The 23352-nt window shown below is 43.3% G+C and overlaps 1 protein-coding gene across 1 annotated transcript in view; it reads right to left on the reverse strand.

Annotated features, from left to right (window-relative positions):
* EIF3E (eukaryotic translation initiation factor 3 subunit E) overlaps positions 1-23352 on the reverse strand; it is a 79583-nt gene that overhangs the window by 42073 nt on the left and 14158 nt on the right. Inside the window, exons 4-6 of the mRNA XM_077493174.1 lie at positions 16671-16713; positions 11713-11817; positions 589-714 (exon numbers count right to left, since the gene is read on the reverse strand). Of these exons, the coding sequence (XP_077349300.1) occupies positions 589-714; positions 11713-11817; positions 16671-16713 (274 nt within the window). The remainder of the gene's footprint in view (positions 1-588; positions 715-11712; positions 11818-16670; positions 16714-23352) is intronic.

Consider the following 23352-nt stretch of genomic DNA (forward strand, 5'->3'; position numbering starts at 1 on the left):
AATAATGACTAATATATAACAAAAAAAAAAAAACAAACAAACAAACAACCACATACTGAGCCATGACACCTTGCTATCTCCCACTGTAGAATTGCAGCCTGTCCAAGCTGGTGTTAGAGTTTAGAAAGGGGAGGCCTCCCACATGACAGTAGTTGGGCCTGGGGATTGGCTGCAAGGCCCAAGCACTGTCACATTAATAAGATCATGTGCGGGGGCTCTGGCAGTGAAGCAGGGAGGCAGCATGGGACCATGGTTCCAAGTACAACTGCTTTGCAGGGAGGAAAAAAAACAGACATTGCTGTTGTAAAAATCATTGGCTGAAATAAGCTGCAAAAACTGCTCATTGCCCAATCACAGCATTGTCAGCAGGGGGCGCATGTATGAGTGTCCCAAAATGGAAGAAAGTCCGCAAAATACAGTTATGTCAACCGGCCTGTACACCTAATGTGCGCGGAAGGCAAGCGATTACATGACAAAATTCTTTTGAGAATATTTTTATTTCCAAAGCCTCTGAAAAGTTGGGCATATAAAAAGAAAAGTAATTTAGCTTTTGTGGCAACAAGACTACATGTCAGAAAGGGCTCTTACATTGTTATCTATCGTTTCTTTTAGTCTTGTGAGATCTTCCATAGCGGCATCCCAATTCTGCATCAGAATTTCTGAAGCCAGTTTTCCCCAGAGAGAACTGAGAGCATTTCTATCTGTTGAAGGAACCTGTTACAAAACAAAAGAGGAATAAAAAATAAAACTCAATAGTATAACCATTTTGTTATTATATGACCGAGGCAGTGCCTGCACTGCATGGGTCAACTGCTTGTATTTGTCTAGGGGATTTCGGAGCCGAGATATACTTACCTAATACACCGAACCTCAGAGGACAAGACAAGGTCCCCACCACTCGTGCTTCCCTGCATGCCAGTGGTCTTGTGAATGGTTTGTTCCTGATGGCATCATACCCATAGACCTGCTTTGAACATGAGAATGGCAGTAACAGTCCACTACTGGACGGGGGAGTGCGGTTTTCCGGAGGATTGAGGGACCGGGTAAGTACAGCTTTTCCTTGCACCCCTAGACAAAACGAGCAGTTAACCCACACAGTGCAGGCAGAGGGCCGCCCACTGCATGCGAGAATACATTTCTTTTTCATGACATGCTTTAAAATTAAATAAAAAATGTTACTGTAGACTGCAGCTTCCAGCCCTTCAGCCCAAGCACCAGATATCTAATCATGCACCATGCAGCAGAGCACTGTCATGATATCTGAAATGCGCAGGTTTTCAAGGAGGGTGTGGGACGGCCGTGTGTGACATCACCAGTACCTAGACAGAAAGGGTGGAAGCTGTAATCCACAGTAAGGTACCGTTACCATTTAGTGCTTTTTTATGCATTAGATAAGAACTGAGCTAGACAATTTTTACATGACGTCAAAGAGGCAAAATGTGCAGGAGACATTATACTTTGAGGCCTCCCAGGTCTGGGTTCTGAGCATCATCATCAAGGAATAGCATGTGTTCCGGCAAGAATCAGAAAGTTTCCATTTGCATATGCTCAAGCCCTCATGGGACATCTGGCTCTACTTTATACATAGATAAGAACATATGTCGCCTGCACTTCATGGATCCGCAGTCAATAGTTCAAGAGTTTATTGGTTAAAGTGATCACATCACAAAGCGCAGGTGCAAAATTCTAAGGCCACGCAGGACTACTTCATCATGAATGTGACTAGCAGCATAACGGATCCAGGGTGTGCAGGCAAGTTCTCACGTATGCAGATACCTGTGTGTTTACCTGTTGGACACCAAATCTGGGTTTACATTTGAGCGTTGTGGGAATGCATAAAAAAAAATTAAAATAATATAGAAAATAACAAAAAACACCATGCAGCTCTTTTGCAGCCGTGGCACTGTCCTATTAAATTTTAATGGCACCCCCAAACATCTTGCTAACATGCACGTCAAAACACATGCCTACACCATGGGCTCTGGTGTGGTGCGATTTTCCATAACAGTCATGCTTTTTAGTGCATTTTTTCAAGTGTAGGGCAAGCCACTGAAATTAATGGGCTGCCCTAAATGCAAAGTGCAGAAGGACGCAAGCGCACTGTCACACGTGTGAATGGAGCCTAAACCACACTCTCAATTCAGACCTTGTCCAGAAATGTGTGCGATTAGAAATAACTGAATATTCACAACTGATGAAAATTTTTATTGCCGAGCTTTCCATTTTTTCTGTAAAAAATGTGTCAGCGGTCCATATAAAAAAGGGCATTTGTATCATCCAGTTCCCCTTTAAAGGAAAAGTATTATTATACGGGATTTATATAGTGTCAACAGTTTACGCAGCGCTTTACAATGCAGAGGGGGGACAGTACAAATACAAGACAGTCCAAACCAGAAGGGACAGGAGAGCCCTGTTCGTGGAGCTTACATTCTAAAAGGGAGGGGGGGGATGTGGTATAAAAAGGTAATAGTTGTGGGGAATGGTCTGATGGGGGATGCCTTGGGTACAGTCCTTAGGCTTCCCTGAATAAATTGGTTTTCAGGGATCTACTAAAGGTGGACAGGGTAGGGGCTGACCAGACATACCAGGGCAGGGAGTTCCAGAGGATGGAAGGCTCTGGAGAAGTCCTGAAGGGGAGAATGAGAGGAGATAACAAGGACGCTAGAGAGCAGGAGGTCCTGGGAGGGTCGGAGGGGACAATTTGGGCAATATCTGCAGATGAGGTTGGTGATGTAGCTGGGGGTGATGTTGTGGATGGCCTTGTATGTTGTGGTTAGTATTTAGAATTTTATACAATGGGGTAGGGGAAGCCAGTGAAGGGATTGGCAGAGAGGGGCAGCCGTCACAGATCGATTAGTGAGGTGTATTAGTCTAGCAGCAGCATTCATTACAGACTGAAGGGGGGATATCCTGTGTAAGGGTAGGCCATTAAGGAGAGAGTTGCAGTAGTCAAGGTGGTAAATAAGAAGTGAATACAGTAAGTCGTTTTGTGGTGTCAGTCAGGAAGGGCTCGTTTTGCTGTACTTCTCCTGGAAATCACAGGAGTACACATTGCACTCATGTGGACTTGTTTTCAGCAGACAGCGGGCTCGGGAAAGATCGTAACAATGAAGTCGGGATCTGCCCACATGCCTGGACCGGCACCCAGCTCAGCCTCTCAGCGAGCTGCTAAGAGCCTGAGCCGGTCACTCTCTCCACAATCCAGTACTCCAGTGAGCCTGGAGAGGGCACAGCAGAGAGCTGGTGACTGACCGTCACCAGCTCTCTGCTTAGGGAGCTGTGGGAAGCGAGTGATCAACGTCGCTTGATCGCTGGGTTCTCGGTGTTAGACCCAGCAGGGGACAGATGCAGCATTGAGCCAATGCTGCATCTGTCTCCCGCAGAGTCTAACACTGAGAACCCACCAAAGCAAGTATAATTAAAAAAAAAAAAAAAATCTCTTAAAGGGCTCATAAGCATGGGCAGTTTTGGCCCAAACATCTTAAACCTCTGCATTATTGGGCTCAAGGTGAAATCAAAAATCAATGACAGGCTGAAATAAGCAGTGATGGAAGCCATTCTTAGTGGTACTAGCATTTAGGACTGTATGACCCCAACACAGGAATTCCTACATTCGGGGGAGAATACATCTCAAAGTATATGGTTGTGAACACATGTACTGCTGATATCCAGCCACTGCCTAATTTAGTCTGTCATTGACCCTGACGGGCTGCATGTTGGATTTTGACGCTGTATTGGCTAATCCAGTTTGTTCACAAGACTCAACACATAACGTCCTTTAGAAGACCTTGGCATGATCCAGAGGATGTGTAGGCTCAGAGAAAGGAGGATCCCCAGAGATTGTTACCTCCTGCGTTGGCCTAAATCCCTAAAAGATCCGATAAAATATTATACCAACAAAGCTGACTAAATGGCTCCCAGATCAGTAAATGGAAGGTTTTTTTTTGTTGTTTTAAAAGAAATTACTTAAAATTAACAAAATAGGCAAAACAGTTGGAGAGGGTCGTAATGGGTCACATGAACTCTGTATTAAAAAAAAAAAATAAAAAAAATAAAAAAAATAAAAAAAAAAATCGCCCTGAAACCATTGCTACATTCCCACCATTTCCATGTGAAATTGAAGCTTGTATCCCCAAAATCAACAGGAGTGCCCACCACCCACTCTGCCGAATCTTGAGAACAGGTCTAGTTATTTTATCTAGTGCAGTTCATGTCTTCTGAAAGCAGAGGTAAGGCTGGGGCCATAAAGCTGTAATTTATACAACACCGAACTACACTAGGTCATTCAGAGTGTCAAATTCTAATCTCAGAGAAGGCATACAATGGGCCTTTCATAGCTTCTCTTTCTCCAGCCATCATTTTAAATGAATCTTCACCCAACAAACAAGTCCCACAGCACATTGCTGCAAGAGCCCCACTACCTGACAGACACCGAAACCCCAAGAGAAAAGCTTTTTCTATATGGCAACCTTTCAATACATGGAGGAGAACCATCCAATACTGAAATATATGACCCTTCATTGAAGAGGGAACATCTCACTAAAATTACACTTCATATTAATTGGGCATCAATAATCTAGGCTGTTGAGGTTAGAAGCATTTTTTGGAACACTAATAATATATATATATATATATATATATATATAAAGGGTTTGGACTAGGGATGAGCTCCGGCGTGTTCACACACTCCATGTACAGAGCACGCCAGGAAGTCGGCGCAGCGCTGTGCTAATCACAGGCAGTGAGACATGCAGGCTCTGCATGTGGAGTGTGCGATCACACCGGAGCTCATCCTTAGTTCGGACAGACGTTCAGAGGCATTTGAAACGCCAAATGCCTGTAACAGCTTGTAAACGTTGCTAAATGCAGTAACTTGCGTTTAGCAGCATTTCATTTACAGACATTTTTCATCTGAAAAAAATGATAATATATAAAAAACATTTTTACAAACGGTTTTAGACACAAACAGGGCTTTTTAGACATTGGTTTCTGGATATCAAGTTAAATCATTCAGGAGAGCTTGAACAATGTCCCGTGTACATGGAGCCTAACTATTCCACTAGCCTAACAAAAATGTAAAATACTAACTGCTACAACATACAAAGCCATCCGTAACTCTGCCCCCAGCTACATCTCCAATCTAGTCTCAGCTTATTGCCAAAATGATCGACTCCGCTCCTCCCAAGACCCCCCTCTCTCTAGATCTATTGTCACCTCCTCCCATGCTCGCCTCCAGGACTTCTCCAGAACCGCCACCATCCTCTGGAACTCCCTATCCAAATCTGTCCTGTTTTCTTCTACCATGAACACCTTTACGTGATCCCTAAAAAAAATATGTATTCAGAGAAGCCTACCCCACCTCCGCCTAAAACTGTATATTGAGCATCTTCATCAGCTCATCTCCCACAGGTACTACCCTTTGTATCACCGCCCTTCCTACCTCTTAGATTGTAATCTCCATAAGCAGGGCCTTCCTAGTCATTTTTTATTAATCTGTATTGTAATTGTACGGTCTCCCTTTATATTGTACAGCACTGTGCAAAACTTATCACTATTATTAATATACAGGATTTATAATTAAAGTTAACTTTTATCATTATAAAAAAGAAAAATGTCACTTACATTTGAACAGAGCAGCCCCGATCCTCCTCTTCTGGGCTCCCCCTTCACTGCTCCTGGCCCCTCCTTCCTGCCGAATGCCCCCACAGCAAGCAGCTTTCTATGGGGGCACTCAAGCTGAGCCGCTGCTCTGTGTCCATCCAGACACAGAGCTGGAGCTCGGCCCCATCCCCTCCCTCTCATTGGCTTACTGACTTACTGACAGTAGCAGGAGCCAATGCTGCCCACTACTTTGTCTTTGATTCTCTCATGCAACATGGTGGTGTTTTGTTTTTGTTTTTTTAGCTTAATGCATAGGTTAAGATGAGAGAAAAAAAATAACACCATACAACTGTCTTTATAACCACTTTAATCCAATGCGTCAATGTTGCTGGTTCCTGGTTTACTTGCAATCATCATCCTCCAACCTCCCCTACCCCCTTGCTGTCATCTCCTGGTGTGGAGGGAGGGAATAGAACAGATGCACTCAGCAATTGTGGCCAACTATGCCCACACTTTCTGACCAGATCCATCATTCATAGAATAAATAACTATAGCTTCTATGAATAAAACGTAATTTATAAATGGAGGATGGGTGGATGATTTATCACTCCGCCGCCCTCCATTCATAGAAGCTGCAGTTCCAATTTCTATGAAAGCCGGAGCTAGGTGGAAAGGACGGGCATAGTCGGGCATTCTTGGAGTGCCTGTCACAGGTTCTCCATTCTATTCTGCCACGAGGTACTTGATATCTCTGCGCTACAAGTTCACCTACAGCTCTCTCCTCTGCCACCCCCACGTAACTGGATAAAAAAGAAAAAGAAAAAAGCACACTGCTTAGGTCACTCTTCTCTATCCTGCAATCCGCATGCTCCAGGCACTGCAGTACATCTGACCGGCACCTTGTGCTGCATACCCCTTACCTACTAGCTCTGCTGTACAGTAGACTGCAAGAGGCCAATACCACGTTAAAAATAAATATACTTCCGGTTTTCACAAAGGCAGAGAACGCCAGCTCATTGCGGGATCTGTCCAATAACCCCACTGAGCAGGCGGATGACAGGTCCGTGTCTGCTCAGCTTATGCAGGGTGGACACAGTCGGATGGAAACTGACTGTCAGTGTCCACCTGACTGCATGGGGAATGGATCCCCAACACCCCATATACATTTGTTTAGCGGATAGGATCGGGTGCCAGCATGTATGTTTACACCTGCGACTCCATAAAAGGACAATGGATGGCCCGATAGGGTTCACCTCAAAACTGACAGATGGACCCAGTCGGTGGGCCTGTGTGAAAGGAGCCTTAATGCTGTATTAATGATTAGGAACTATATTTGTGCCTTTCATATCTCCTGGGAGTTGAACGTTAAACACATAACAATGTCAAGGACTGCAGCTTCACAACAATCTGCTAGAATTTCATATCGGGCAACACTCCGAAATCATACAATGTACCATCTGCATTTAATGTATTTAATTTCTAAAATCCCCCCTCCCAATTTTAGCAAGAAGTCTGTGGCAGGCTCTGTTTAGCCCAGCCCGTGGCAGTCATGTAAACAGTGCATACTCTAAAGACATATTGTGGTGACAAACCATTATTCCAATACAATGAGAAACAGATTACAATGCTTGAGGTCACGGATGTCTTTTCCTCGCACTAAACGAAACTGATGGATTCGGTTTTCTGCCTATATTGCACCGTAACATCCGTATTCTATACAGCTCAAAACCACTTCAACATGTGGCTCACAGTCCTTGTCCTGTGTCATTGGTCAGATTTTAGTCTCTGGCTTGCCGGTGCATCCTGCCATCACCAGCCCCATTCTACACGAGACCGCCCATCTTCTGCATGGATTGTGCTATACAAACCTATGAGCATCGGCGTTTGTAAGGTGGGAGATTAACCCCTTGACCTACAGAAGATTTACCCCCCCCCCCCCCCGTCATAACCAGGCCATTTTGTGTGATACGGCACTGTATTACTTTGACAATTGCAGTGTTATGCAGCCCTGTACACAAATAAAATGAACAAGAGCCTTGGGAAAGGAGGGGGGGGGGGGGAGGGGAGAATGATTTTTTTTTACTTTGTTTTAAAACATAGCCAATTTTTTTTTAAAAAGAAAATTCAAATTGGAAAAAAAAAAAAGTTAAAAAACACCTACAAACTATGGTATACATTTATTGAATGTTGTTATTTTTTTTTATACTAATTATGGTGGCGATTGGCTTAACTTATAGCGGGACTGCCATATTGTGGCGGACAATCCGACACTGACACTTTATGGGAGCCTGCGACACTAATACAATGATGAGTGCTAAAGCTATGCACTGTCACTGTACTAATCACTGGAAAGGGGTTAAACATCTAGGGCAATCAAAGGGTTAACTGTGTGCCTAACAAGTGTTTTTCCTGGTACTGCATGTGCTGCTTTTACTTTGCAGAAACACAAAATCCCTTCCTACCCCTGTAGGAAATGGAACTCTGCCTTGTTTACATAGGCAGAGCTCTGTTCTGAGTATCTGACCAAACGACTGGCAGGCGCCGCCACCTGCAGATCAGCTGTGAATAAATTGCAGCAAAAGCATCTCGTGCAGCCCCCTGCAGGATCACGAGTGGAATTTTTTTATTTTTATTTTTATATATATATATATATATATATATTATATTATATTATATATATGCACAGCTGCCGCCCTGTAGCAGTAAAGCTGCTCCAGGGCGGTCAGCAAATCGATAAAAGCAATATTTTTTTTTTCCCCAAAATGCAATTTGGAATCCTGCTCATTCCCTCTAAATAAGTGAACAGGGCATCAAGATGCTTTTTTTTTTTTTTTTTTTAATTGGTGCTTTGGCTACTTGGCTTTTGGGCTGTGAGCTTTGCTGCAGAAATCACTAAAATGTGCTTTCATTATTTTTTTTATTTTTTATTAAGTAGTTCACACATCACAGCCACAACTTTTCATAAATGGAGAATTTAGAAAATGAGAAGATTAAAGTCATCGTCACTCTCAAACCAGCAGTTTATGAGGTCTCCATGCACAATTTTGCTATCTTTTTTTTTTTAGTAGGCAGGAGGTTCATGCGAGCTCACTTGGCCAGAATCCATGTCATTACAGTTGGCTCTGCATACTAACCTTTCAAGCAAGGATATGCTAGAATAGTTTCAATATCTGGATTTTACAGGGGTTACCTTAAGTTTCCATTTGCTGGGGGAATGGCACATTCAGTCACTGGCCAGCAACAATAAATTTACTGTGCAGGGCCCCGAACAAGACATTAAATCTTCATTCTCAAAATTCACTCCCAGCATTAACAAATGATATGAATAAGCAGCTCTTTTCAGGCCTTGTAATGAAACCACGGGCCTGGTTTTATTAACCTCATTTAAGCTGTTTACATTTCCCAAGTAAATGACTCTGCCTCTCTTAAATCCGTAGTAATATTCCAGAGAAGGCTGATGGAAGGCTCTGATAAGGGGAGGTCGGGCCGCTACGGAACATTACTGCCCATTACCTTCAATTTGCCAGTCTGCTTTTCAACATTTGAATTTTGTGCTGTAGATATAGATTACAATCGCTGATGTGGTCCACCTGGGCTGCAGGAATTAAACCCCATCCTGAATACATCCAGTAATAACAAATGTTCTCTGCATTGCAAAATACTGCTTCATCCGCTATAGAAAAAGTAGAAAGCAGCCTTCTGTTAAAGCATCGCACCCCGGGTTAAAATGTATGAAATCCTAACTACTAAAATCTCAACTCTGGTTAACCCTTCCAGCAGTGTTCACACATACATGAGGCCTCACAGAAGTGGCTCTTCTTCCATGAGCCAAAAGCTAGTTTGAATAGCCGTATGTTCATATTTCATGGGGACAAGTCACAACTGTACGAGGCGCAGTGTGTACATTGTTTTTAAACACATTTTGTAAAAAGAATTTGTTTTTATATTTCTCAGAAATATTGTTAAATGTTGTAGTCATTTCTTGGGGGTACCAAGAAGTTCACTCCCCCCGCCCTCATCCTATACACGTTTTTGCTTTCTGCATAGATTTTTGATGTGGGGCCCCATTACTAAATCTTTTGGCACTTCTATTAGTGTATTCGTTTTTCTTCCATGAGGCCGCATACATGTATTTGGGCTGGGAGGAGGCCGTCCCATACTAACAACTGGGAATCATGAAACCCTGGAAAAAAGAAACCAGCAAATTGCTGCTATAGCCTCTGATTGGCTAGCAAAGCGATTAATCAGTGTGCAGCCTGCTTTTTTCTCTCCTAAATGGAGAAAAGATGCAATGCATCTTTTTCTCTTTACTAGAGGAAAACAAATGTAAAAAAAAAAAAATGTGAGGAGAAAAAAGAAAGAAGAAGAAATTGATAGAATGATCTAGGTCAGTGTAAGTAATGGGGTCAAAGGTCAGGGCTATTGTAATTTAGGTGGAATAAAAAAAAAAAAAAAGTGTTAGTATGTTTAAAGTGATACTAAAATGGTTTGTTTTTGTTAAAAACAACAAACATGTTATACTTACCAGTCCTGCACAGTTGGTTTTGAACAGAGCAGCCCTGGTTCTCCACTTCTGAGGTCTCTCTTTAGTGCTCCTGTCCCCTCCCTTATGTTGAGTGACCCCACAGCAAGCAGCTTGCTATGGGGGCACTCGAGACGAGCTACAGCTCTGTGTCCATTCAGACATGGAATCACAGTCTGGCCCATTTCTCTCCTCAATTGACAGCAGTGGGAGCCAATGGCTATCCCCATTACTAAGCTCGGGTGGGGGGGGTTGGCATATGCGGAGTGTAACACATTGGGGACTTTGCCTGGTCAGAGTCCAGACTGAGGTTGCCACTCCATTCATCGTAGCAGGACAACATAGATGTGCAACTTTTCAGGGGTTACCTTTTCCTTTGGAGGAGCCAGGATGGGCTCCATCCCCTGTCAGCACTGCAGCAGCTGCATTGTCTACATACCCCCTCCCTATCGAGCCCGAGCGGCGGACACACTTTTCCCAGGTCACAATGAGGGGAGTCCCGGGCAGCTGAGACACTCTTGCAACAGAGCTGGATCTAGATGGACCTCAGGTAAGTGTTAGGGGGCTGAAGCACACAGAAGGCTTTTTATCTTAATGCATAGAATTAAGATAAAAAAACCTCTGCCTTTACAACCACTTTAAGGATAGATAAAAAAAATAAAATAAAAAGTAAAATGTGCACTATTGTTTCTGGGACTTACTACAGGTGCCAACAAAGTACATACATACAGAATACATAATTATATATGTGGCATTACTGCAATTGTCAGGAACAGAGTAGCCCTTTTATGGTAATGTAAAAAAAAAAAAAAATCCCCTCACTACCCCGTGTAGTGCTGACATCCACGTGTCTGGTGGATGGAATATTACACTGCCGCTATGTGAATTCGGCTCCTTCAGAAAAAAAAAAAATAGTCAGCAGCTACAAATACTGTAGCAGCTGACTTTTAATATTTGTGCACAGGTAAGTGTCCTAATCTATTGGCATCTTCACCCGAGTCAATTTTTTCAGTCAGCTCTCGGGGGGATGCCATCTCGGCTAAGGGAAACTGCCAGCCGCCCGGCAGCGGGGGAAGAAGGGGCCTGGCCTTGCGGTTCAGTTTGTGGTGGCAAGCTCAGCTGGAAGTGGGAGCGGGTATCTGACAAAACAAGGCACCCGCTCCCCCCTCCCCAAAAGGTGGAAAATGTGGCAGGGGGAGGAGGCAGCAAACAAGTAGAGCTTCTTTTGGGTGGAGCTCCGCTTTAACCACATACACCACAAAATATAAACAAAACTGTGAATTTATTAATGTTAAAAACAGGGGTTGTGTGGAAAGCCAGAATACATTATCATGATTATTCTTCTAAACGATTTATATAGCGCCAACAATTTACATAGCACTTTACATAGCAATCTATACACATTGTTTTATTGCAAATGCATTTGACCAATGGCAACTTAGCTTTTATTTAAACTACCATTTCTTAGTATATACTGTCAGCAATTTGGCAGGTATGGCTACCAGGATCGCTCAAGGTCAACAGGTTGGATACCAGATACAAGGAAAACATCACAGAAAGCAAATAATGGGCAATATAAGCTCACTTACCAGCACTCTGAAAAAGTAAAGATACTCTGCGGCCCCGGAGTAGTTTCCGCACTCATACTGGAACTTTGCATATCTGTACAAGGTGTCCAAGTACTCCTGCCTAAACTGAAAGAAAACAAAAATGTTAACAAATAGACATCCTGCCATATCACGCGTGTGCACTAAAAAATTTACAGCAGACTCAAGGTCTACTATGAGCTTCAGGAAGCTAGTTTTGGCACAACACTTAAAGAAAAAAAAAAAACACTTTTGAAAAATCATACTTCCTTTTATAAATTCTGAAAAATCCAGCAAGTTGAGAAAAAAAAAACAAAGAAAAAAATAAATAAAAAAAATAAAAACAAACTTAAGGTTTCCCTTTCCACTAAGATTCAGAACTGGGACCATCAAGTGTTTTGCCAGTTTAAATGTCATTTGGACTGCTGGTCTGTCAGAATACAGATCATACCAAATAAAAACGGGGGGGGGGGAGGGAGGGATACACACATGACAACCTTTTAAATGCAGAAGTCCAGGCACCAACACAAAAATACATAGATCAGAAGAGATGAGCTCCAGAACTAAAATCCTCCACAAAAATACATAGTTAAGTAGACAACATTGCCTTCTAAAATCAGGTCACATGATGCCGATGTCTGCTTCCCATTTTAAACTACCATGAATAGTTAAAGTGTTACCAAACCCACAATCCTTGTTATACTTACTGTGGAACCTAAGGGATCAATCATCCACATTGTGTAAAAAGGCTGTTTGATCCGGTCTTCTCTGATTCTCCACTTCGGTTACTGTCCCCAAATCCATCGTCTGATAGTACAGAGCATTGGGGACACTCTGCACATGCAGTTTGGTGTGTATTGCTAGAGTTTTCTTTATTCTTGGGAGAACGCATGCTCTCAGCACAGGGCCAGTCAGCATTGTCCAGACAGCGTGTCGGGTGCCATGCAGCCTCATTGGACATTCAGAGGAGAATGAAAACAACCCATGTAACAGTGATGGTGAACCTTGGCACTCCAGATGTTTTGGAAATACTCTCTTTTGACTGGCAAAGAGTACTTTTCCTACTAGAAATTGGATATATTTATCCAAGTCTTCTCCAAATATTCGCTCACCATGAAAGGGGAACCCAGTTAGGAGGTCTTTACATGGTGCTTCAGCTGACCAAATTTTTAACCACAAGATTCTACGCATATTCAGAAGCATAAGCGTAAGGCGGGGCGCCTGCTGAATAGAATCTTTAATGGCATCTACGGCAAAGCATAATGCCTTTGGTAGTTCAGCCAAATCCCGAGCTTGTCGTGCAGGAAGCTCTCTAAGGACCTGTTTAAATTAGACCTTTAGGGATTGGCAGACGCCTATCACAGCGATTGCAGGTGGGTTAACGGCACCTGCCAACGAAAATGCAGACTTTAGCAGGGATTCCAAATTTTTATCTGTTGGATCCTTAAGCATCTGTACATTGCCTACAGGACAAGTTAGGCTATTATTCACATTGGAAATCGCAGCTTCAATGGCTGGTACTTTCCATCTTTTGGGAAATTTCTCCTTCAGAGGATAGAGAATTGAAAATCTCTTAGGAGGGAGAAAATGCTAATCCAGGTGATCTCATTCAGCAAAAATAAGCCGTTCTAGTAATGCATGTGCAGGAAACATATGCAAAGGATGAGAAGGTTTAAAAAAAAAAAAAAAAAACAAGAAAGAATCTAAGCTTTCAGGAGACTCCGTTAGAGGTAGCATGAATGTAGAACGAACCATCTATATAAGTTTGTATCAGCAATTTCTCAGATTGAGAGGCTAAAAAAAAAAAAAGGGTCATCTACCGTTATTTCCTCCACAGAGGAATTATCGGTTTGCTTTTCCTCTTGATCGACTGAGGGCAACACCTCATCCTGTGTCCACCATTGTGGTATTTATCTTTTTTTTTAGCCTGCTGTGCGTCCTCGTGGACGTTCACGGCACCGCATCTAGGCCCCACCCCCCTCCAAGAAAAAATTCCACCCCTTTTTCCCCATTCAAAATTTCCGGCGCCTGTACATGGCGTTTTTTGGGATTCCAGAAACGTCACGAAGGGGGCTGGGGGGGGGGGGGGGGGGGGGGGATAGGGGAGGCAGAGACATCCATCAGTAGGCAAAAACATAGTAAAAAAACCGCCACAGCCAAACCTTAGCGGTATTAGAGGGAACCCCCCCCCCCCCCCCGAGTAATGTAGGAGGGGGTACGTTGCTGTCCCCCGAACCCTCTGCTTCCATTTTGGGGGGGGAGAAAAAACACTTTTGCAGCTCTTACCTTGCAAAGTCTCCCTCTACACACTGCTGCAACCACACACGGACTGAGCTTACAGTGAAGACAACAGAGTAAGGTATATGCATAGACACCCTCTAGTGGAGATTTAAGGCATGACATTGTTTCCCAAATGGAAGAGATACATACCGTATATACTCGAGTATAGGCCGACCCGAATATAAGCCGAGGCCCCCAATTTACCCCCAAAAAAACTGGCAAACTTATTGACTCGTGTATAAGCCGAGGGTGAGACATGCCTGTCCATCCCTGTGTGTGTGTCCGTCCATCCCTGTGTGTCCGTCCATCCCTGTGTGTCCGTCCGTCCATCCCTGTGTGTCCGTCCGTCCATCCCTGTGTGTCCGTCCGTCCATCCCTGTGTGTGTGTGTGTCCATCCATCCATCCATCCCTGTGTGTGTGTGTCTCCATCCATCCATCCCTGTGTGTGTGTGTCTCCATCCATCCATCCATCCCTGTGTGTGTGTGTCTCCATCCATCCATCCATCCCTGTGTGTGTGTGTCTCCATCCATCCATCCATCCATCCCTGTGTGTGTCTCCATCCGTGTGTGTGTGTGTGTGTGTGTGTGTGTGTGTGTGTGTGTGTGTGTGTGTGTGTGTGTGTGTGTGTGTGTGTGTGTGTGTGTGTGTGTGTGTGTGTGTGTGTGTGTGTGTCCAGCCTACCTTTGTCCCGAGCCTCCGTCCCGTGCCGTGCCTTGCCTCCTTGCATCCGTCCCGTGTCGTGCCTTGCCTTGCCCCCGTCCCGTCCCGTGCCGTGCCTTGCCTTGCCTCCGTCCCGTGCCCTCTTCGTCGGCGGCCATTGTAAAATTCAAAAGCTGCGCCGCCGCCTTCGCCTGTGATAGGCGGAACACTGAATTTCCCAGCAGCCTGTGTTCCGCCTATCACAGACGTCGTATCATCCTCGTCCGTAGTACGAGGATGATACGATGTCCGTGATAGGCGGAACACAGGCTGCTGGGAAATTCAGTGTTCCGCCTATCACAGGCGAAGGCGGAGCCGGAGGCGCGGCTTTTGAATAGAATGGCCGCTGTCTGTCTGCTCGACACGCTGATCGAGCGGGCAGACAGCGATGACTCGAGTATAAGCCGAGGGGGGCACTTTCAGCCTCAAAAAAGAGGCTGAAAATCTCGGCTTATACTCGAGTATATACGGTAGATATTTTTAATACCCAAGTTTCCTCCCTTACCTTATCCTCACTGCAGGATTTGCTGAATTAACAATCCAACCTTAACACATTATGGTGGGCTGCGTGGCAAACCTTCAGGGACTGAGTTCCTAAAACGGGGTTCCAACTGCCCTGGACCTATAAAGCACCCCATCAGGAAGTTTAGGTAATGTAACAAGACCTAAGCCCTGGGTTCCTAGGGTCCAGCCCTAAAAAGAGAGGTGTTACAGGCAGAACCTCATGCTTCGGATATGAGGCCCTTTGGATGGATCTGCTTTTTAACTGCAGCATGGATCCCTCCTGGAGCTCCTCAGAGCAAATCTTCACTCGTGACCAACACCTTTAGACACTGGCAAAAAAACTGATGTGCTCCTGGAAGGAGGAGGGGTTATATAGCGAGTAAACTTCCTTGATTAGGTTTACCAGTGTCAACACCTGAAAGTAGCCTATAACCAATTAAGTAATTACTTAAGGCTCTGTGTCCCATGATGTGCGATAAAGAAAATCAGATTCTCCCCCCCCCCCCCCCCAATAAATTCAAAATAATGATTTGAGGACCAAGGACTGCTACACATGAAAAAACATGTCGCCTTGAAATCCACTTTAAATCTGAATGCCAATCATTAAAAAAACTAAAATTTAATCCAGATGTGCATACCTTGGAAAAAACACCAAATATAATAATAATAAAAAAAAAAAAAAAGATATAGAATGAATATATATATATATATATATATATATATATATATATATATATATATATATATATATATATATATATATATATATATATACACATATACACACACCTAACATTTGCATCTAAACCAGTCTTGATGAGGGCCACCTGTAATCTGCAAAGCCTACTGGAGCTCTATTATACTTGTCAGCCCGACAATGAACAAGGTTACAGGAAGGATGACCTCATTAAGGTGCTGCTGTTTTACTGCCAAAATACAGCTGTGCAGAGTGAAGGTAGGGCACACAACTCATATCCTGAGATGATTTTATTTTATTTTTTTCTTCTGGAGATTTGTTTTAAGGCTGTGATACACCAAACTATGCAGTTCTTTAACAGGAACTGAAATGATGTGCACATTTTCATCTTAAGTGCAAAAACAGAGTTGGCTCAGGTGTAGTACATGGTCACATAGTGGCCCTGTGCTGTAAAAAAAAAAAAAAAAATTATATATATATATATATATATATATATAATTTTTTTTTTTTCATTCTGTCAGATAGCACAGCTCCTGACCAGGAATGTGCAAACTGTGGGGCTTGTAGTCGGAAGTGCTAGTGTCTCATCCTCTCCTAATCAGGGACACAGAATGCTGTGTATTTTGTGAAGGACCATATCCAGACGATCTCCAGGCAGACATTAAAAATGAATGCATCTATTTAATCAAATACAGAACTAAAGCTTGATTTTTCCCCAAATGGAAGCAGGGTAAATACTTGAATTTGATTAGGAATAACCAGAAAAGTCTTATACATACCCCATGTTTTTCAGCAAGGTGGTCAAACAGCATCCTTCCATCCCTGAAAAGAGAAAAAAAAAAAAAAAAAACTTGTGTTCAATAGATTTCCATAAGGTTATTTTATGTTGTCCCAATAAGACTGGCACATAACACTAAGACGGTTGCACTCCAAGATGATGGTGTGTCCAAATTACACACAAGAAAAAACAATCAAGGTAGACATGTTTCACACAGTATCGTGTGCTTAATCATTCCATGAGCCCATCTACTAGGACCCCCCAGGTCCTTTTCCATCCTAGATTCCCCCAGGAGGTTCTCCCCCCAGTGTATAGATTGCATTCATATATTTTTGCCACCCAAATGCATTATTTAAATTTTTCTACATTAAGCCTCACGTGCCATGTAGTTGCCCACCCAATTAATTTGTTTGGATCTTTTTGAAAGGTTTCCAAATTCTGCAGAAAAGTTATTACCCTACTTAGAATTGTCCGCAAGTACAGAGATTGAATGGTTTACCCCATACTCCAGGTCGTTTATGAACAAATGAAATAGGATTGATCTCTGCACAGAACCCTGGGGGACCCCACTAACCACCCCTGACTATTCCGAGTACTCCCCATTTATCACCACCCTCTGAACTCGCCCCTGTAGCCAGTTTTCAATCCATTAACTCACCCTATGGTCCATGCCAACGGACCTTATTTTGTACAGTAAACGTTTATGGGGGAACTGTGTCAAATGCTTCTGCAAAAACCAGATACATGTCAATGGGCCTTCCTTTATCTAGATGGCAGTTCACCTCTTCATAGAAGGTTAATAGATGGTTTTTACAAGAACGATTCTTCATGAATCCCTGACGATTACGGCTAATGATAACGTTCTCATTACTAAAACCATGCATATAGTCCAGATATGCATTTTGGGCCTTTTTAAATATTGGTACTACATTAGCACCCCCCCCCCCCCCGATTCCCCCAAGAAAGACAGAGGAGAAGAAGAAATTCAATAACCTCGCCATCGCCCCATCCTTTAGGTTCCATCTTAGCTGCCCAACATTTCTTGCTGCATTCCTTATAAAGTCAGTGCTGATGATGATAATCCCTCAACCTTGTATCTTTTGAAGGCCTTCTCCTCTGCTTTTATATGCATTTTTACATAGGAGTTAAATCATCCAGGACTTCTTTTTTTAGCTCTTGTAAACTCATTACCCAATGGGATGCATTGGCTAAAGCCCTTATAGCAAATCCATCTCTACTCCGTGTTCTTTCTTCCTAAGATTGCAATGTATGCTTTCTAGCAAGGTTCGTAGTTTAGGGAAGTTGGCTCTATTGAAATTCAGCGTCTTTGTATTACTCTTATGTTTCCCATTTGTGTGATTTATACTGATCCTAATTGACTTTTGATTGCCGTTTCCTAAATTGCCCCGTAATCAGTAGATCCAGTAACGCTTTATTTCTAGCTGGTGCATCTACCATCTGAACCATGAAAGTGGCCTGAAAGACATTTAGGAACTGGCGATAATACTAGCTCATTATGAAATACTTACCTTAGAACGAGGCCCAACATCTGTCCCAATCCACGCCGAGAGAGCTGACATGTTCCCTCTGCGTTTCTTCCGGGTATAGCGGCCCCCGGCGCTGTGAGTGGCCGGAGCCGCGATATAGTCACTCCCGCAGATGCGCGCGGTACAATTCTCTCCGGCAGGGTCCGGTGTCTGCCAGGAATTCCGTGCGCATGCGCCGCTGCAGTCAGCGGCACATTGCGAGGGGAATATCTCCTAAACCGTACAGGTTTAGGAGATTTTTTTTTACCTACAGGTAAGCCTTATAGGCTTTCCTGTAGGTAAAAGTTCCCAATTTGAGTATACAACCACTTTAAGAAGCTATACAAGATTTTAACCAAGATGTAGCAGCAGACAAGTTAAGTGTTAATGTCAGCTACTGTAATCGTTAATAAAAAATCCAGGGTTTAACAACATTTTAACCTTAAAAATGAGCAGAGAACAAATTTAAAGGTCTGGCAACAAGCTTTAATTATCTCCAACAATGACTGGCCTATACCCTCAACTTCAGGATGACCTCTCCTTTCTCAGAATCAAGAATCCAGAGCCAAATATGAATTCTTCTTGCTACGTACTTTTGGGATTTTACGCCATCTCTAATTAGCTTTACTGTGCGCTAAAAGCCTGCAATCTCATTAGCAAACTTTATAAGCTAAAGCCAGCAACTGCAATGGCTTTCAAGAAGCTTTAGATGCCTAGAAGCAGGGAGGGATGACTTGCATTATATAAAACTTTGCCCTTCCAGGACTTAAAAAATGACACCACTTAAGGTCATTAAAAATCACTTTTTACAGTCAGCAAGCTACTCTTCAGTAATATAACCTGTGCATCATAACAGGCATATATCTGATAAAGCAGAACTACAATTCAAATGTTTCACATATTACCAGGCACAAAAAGTCCTGCTACGAAATGTAATTTTAAGGCCGCTTGCACACTAGTATGTTGGTTGTTGCATGTCAAATCCTGGTGTTTTCGGACCCCCAGGAGACAAAGGTTCAGCATCCAGCCCTGGAGCCAGCAGCAGCCTTTCAAAATCTATGACCGGCTGAAATAGGCAGCGGCTAGACACTGTACCTAGTGGTATTCATTTTTAGGGATGCATGTCTGGAATGCAGGCTAAGGACATTTGATCTGCTAATGATTGACAGCTTAGCCCACCATTAAGTCTTACAGGATAAGCACTTCCAAGTAGAAGAATTAATGAGACACTTTGCACATGTAAGGAAAAAAAAAAAAAGTACTCCTGGGAGAGGAAGAACCATTGTCTGTACAGTATGAAGAGCGTGTGCATACTGACTGGCCGGTTGAAGATGTGGGGAGCATTGCACTTGGACAGGGTGAGGGACTATTATTGTTTTAAAGGAAAAATAAATAAAAATGGAAAAACCCAAACATTTTAAACCCGAGAGTTTATTACTATAAGTAACAAAATACATCCAATATATTCCCATCTACTGTTTGCAAAAAAATGCATGTAGTTCTTCTGCTTTAACCCTTATGCCTGCTCATGAATATCTGGTAAAAGTGGTTGTAGACCTCCACATCCAATTCGCATAACAGGAGAATGTGACCTGCTCTCTATGGAGCGATTCACACATATCCGTTGCGGCTGCAAAGTGCACTGCATTGATACAATCTGCATCTTTGGCTCAGTTTCAGGGCCAAATTCAGGCATAGATTCTGCCCTGATTCATCCCTGAAACGGCGAACAGGGATGCACAGTGTTCCTGTGCGATCTGCAGCCGGTACCAGTGTGAACAGAGCTGGACTCTAGGAAGAATGCACTAGGAGGATGGTGGGGAGGTTTGAAAGGATTGATGGGCAAACATTCATTTTTGGGTACAGTTGAGCTTTAGGCAAACTAAATATTAACCAATATAATGTAGCAGTCTTGATATATTTCAAGCTAGGCTCTCACATCAACCACAGATCACATAATAGGCAACCCAAGGCTGACTTCACACAGGCATTGAATTTTAACAGCCTTTAATGTATTAAATGCCCCTATAGCATTAATGCATATATTGCACAGGCAGGTAAGTTGTATCACACAACATTCAAACAACACCTTTTTCTTTTACAATGCTAAAATAGAAAATAATCACTTTAGATGCTTTGCAACCATGCCTTAAAAACACACTGTAAGGGTCCTTTCACATGGGGCGGATCAGTGCTGATACCCCCCGTGGATATCTGCTTGCTCAGCGGGGATCACCGGAGCCATCTCCGTTGAGCAGGAAGATGACCTGTCACAGTGCCGCTCTCCCCTATGGGAGATGGGGTGACAACGGGCCAAAGTGTCCATCGTCACCCGATCCGATGACGGATGGAAAAATAGCTTTCACCTCTGTCACACTTTTTCGGATTGGAGTGGCTCGGATGTCAGCGGACATGTCACCGCTGACATCTGGCGCTCCATAGACCTCTATGGAGCATCCGTTCAGGTCCGCCTAAAAAACTGACAGGCGGACCTGAACAGATCGTCCGTGTGAAAGGGGCCTTAATGTCACAGATGTGCTTGCAGTGCTTTTCAATAGAAGAGAATAGGGGCAGTTGCAAAGCATGAACTTCTGACAACCTCTGCCATGTGTACACCTCCATCCACTGCCCGTTTTAACAATAGTGAGTGGTGTTGACAGGTCATATTTTTAACTGTTTCCCAACTGCCTATTAACACCTGAGTGAATGAGACAAATATATTTAGCTTCCCACAAGCACATTTTTTACAAGTCTGTGTTGCCATCTTTGTGTGATGGAGAAGCTGGATTCCAATTAAACCCCCAATTTGACCCTGGATTTATCTTAGGGGTCCCACTCAGGCTACCAAAGTCCTGTGAGGTGGTTCTCTGTGTTTATTGAGGGTGCAGCCTGGGGATGAGTCCGACTTGACTGAAAGCACACAGAGGAGATGGAGAGAAATGTCCCGGCAGCTGCACACCTCACCCAGTCATATGGTTGGCATATAAAAGCAGCCTAAGCTCACTCCATCAAGGCCCCGCCCCCAGGGCTGAATTATTATACAGGGTTTATATAGCGCCAACAGTTTGCAAAGCACTTTACAACATGAGGGCAGACAGTACAGTTACATTACAATTCAATACAAGAGGAATCAGAGGGCCCTGTTTGTTAAAGCTTACATTCTATTAGGGAGGGTCAACATATAAAAAAGGTAATAAATTGTGGGGGATGATCGGATGGAGAAAATAAAAGTACAGTTAGGCATGGGCAGAATAGGATTCTCTGAAGGGGAGGGTCATTTAAAAACAAACAGTAGGAGATAGACAGATTGGGGTAGGGAGTTCCATAGGATAGGAAAGGCTTGGGAAAAGTCCTGAAGGCAAACATGGGAGGAGGTGACGAGCGAACTAGAGAGGAGGTCTTGGGATGAATGAAGGGAACGAGGAGTTGGTATTTTGAGACTAGGTTAGTGATGTAGCTGGGGGCTGAGTTGTGGATGGCTTTGCAAGTAGTTTTTAGAATTTAATTTAATTGGTTGGGTAAGTGGAAGCCAATGGAGGGATTGACAGAGGAGTAGCAGACACTGAGCGGTTGGTAAGGTGGATGAATACGGCAGCAGCATTTATGGCAGACTAAAGGAGGAATAGCCTATGTAAAAGTAAGCAAATGAGAAGGGAGTTGCAGTAGTCAAGACGGAAGATGACCAGGGAGTGAATTAAGAGCTTTGTTGTGTAATTGGTTAGAAAGGGGCGTCTTTTGGAGAGGTTGCAGAGGTTGAGACGGCAAGATTAGGACAGCGATTGAACTCTCCTTTAAGCACTACGTCCAGAGTCCAGGACTACAGCTAGAACCTTGGCATGCAGGGGATGGGTTTATAGGTGTGCCATCGATTTTGACAGAGAGATCAGGGGGAAGGTAAAGGGGCATATAGGGGAGGAAAAATGATAAGTGATTTTGAATAGATTGAGTTTTAGGAAGTGGTGACATCCGGACTGATATATCTGATAGTAAATTAGTAATACATGAGGAGACAGAGGGAGTGAGCTGAGGGGTAGAGAAATAGATTTGGGCATCACGTTAGCATTGTAGATGGAATTGGTTTTAGGAAAACAGTTTCTGTGGAGTGTTGGGAGTGGAATCCAGACTGAAGGGGATCAAGAAGGCTATTCTCGGCGAGGTGCTGAGACCAGATGTTCAAGGAGTTATGATAAAAGGGAGCAAGAAGATGTGGCGTAGGTTACGATTGGTGGGGTCTAGTGAGGGCTTTTTAAGTATTAAGCCCTATACACACTATCAGTTTTTCTGCTGAGTCTTTCCTTCAGATTTACCAAAACCATGTAATTCAATGTGTATGCAATCAGGCAGGCCCTTGCAACTCCTAAGGTTCGCCCTCATATTATATGGTTTTGGTAAATCTGAAGGAAAAACTCAGCAGAAAAACCTGATAGTGTGTATGGGGCTTTAGGGTGACTAATGCATGTTTTTAGAGAGTTGGGGAAGATGCCAGAAGAGAAGGAGAGATTGAAGATGCTGAATCATGGAGGTCCTTCATGCTTAAGCCCCAGGGAAAGGGCAAAACATTGAGGGTAGGGCCTTGGAGTGAGCTGAGACTTCTTTTATCTCCTAACCATTTCTCTTCATCTCTTCTCTAAACCCCCATTTTGAAGTAAAGAATATGCCTACAATATTAGAACTCGTTCATGAACAAGTGAACAGCATAAATCCTCTTCTCTCCGGTTATCATAAGACAGATGACTGCAGTTCCACTCTATACAGTAAGAATTCATCTATCAAGTGGGAAAAAAAAACCAAGCCTGAGTAATGTACAATATAAGCCAGCCTGATGTTCATAAAATTAATGCTGCAGGGTTAAAACCATGAAAGCCAGACAATCTCCTGTAACCTTTAATAACCGTTACCAAAGAAATACAAAACATTTGGAGTTAATTACACAGAAGGGACAATTTCCTCATCCTGATTAACTGCCAACTATAAAGAGTTCTTGTAGACAATTACTGCAACGATCAGCAGTTTAAAGTGTTGGAGATACAGGTGGAACATGCTTAGATTTAAAAGCCGCAGCCTGACCTTTCACTTTATCAAAGGCTCTGAATTACAGAGCTGAACAGCACACACGAGGCGACTCTAGAAGTGTGCAGAACACGATTCAGCAATACA

This window comes from Lithobates pipiens, unplaced genomic scaffold (assembly GCF_037356315.1).
Source record: "Lithobates pipiens isolate NorthernLeopardFrog02 unplaced genomic scaffold, aLitPip1_a1.2 Scaffold_19, whole genome shotgun sequence".
NCBI lineage: Eukaryota > Metazoa > Chordata > Amphibia > Anura > Ranidae > Lithobates > Lithobates pipiens.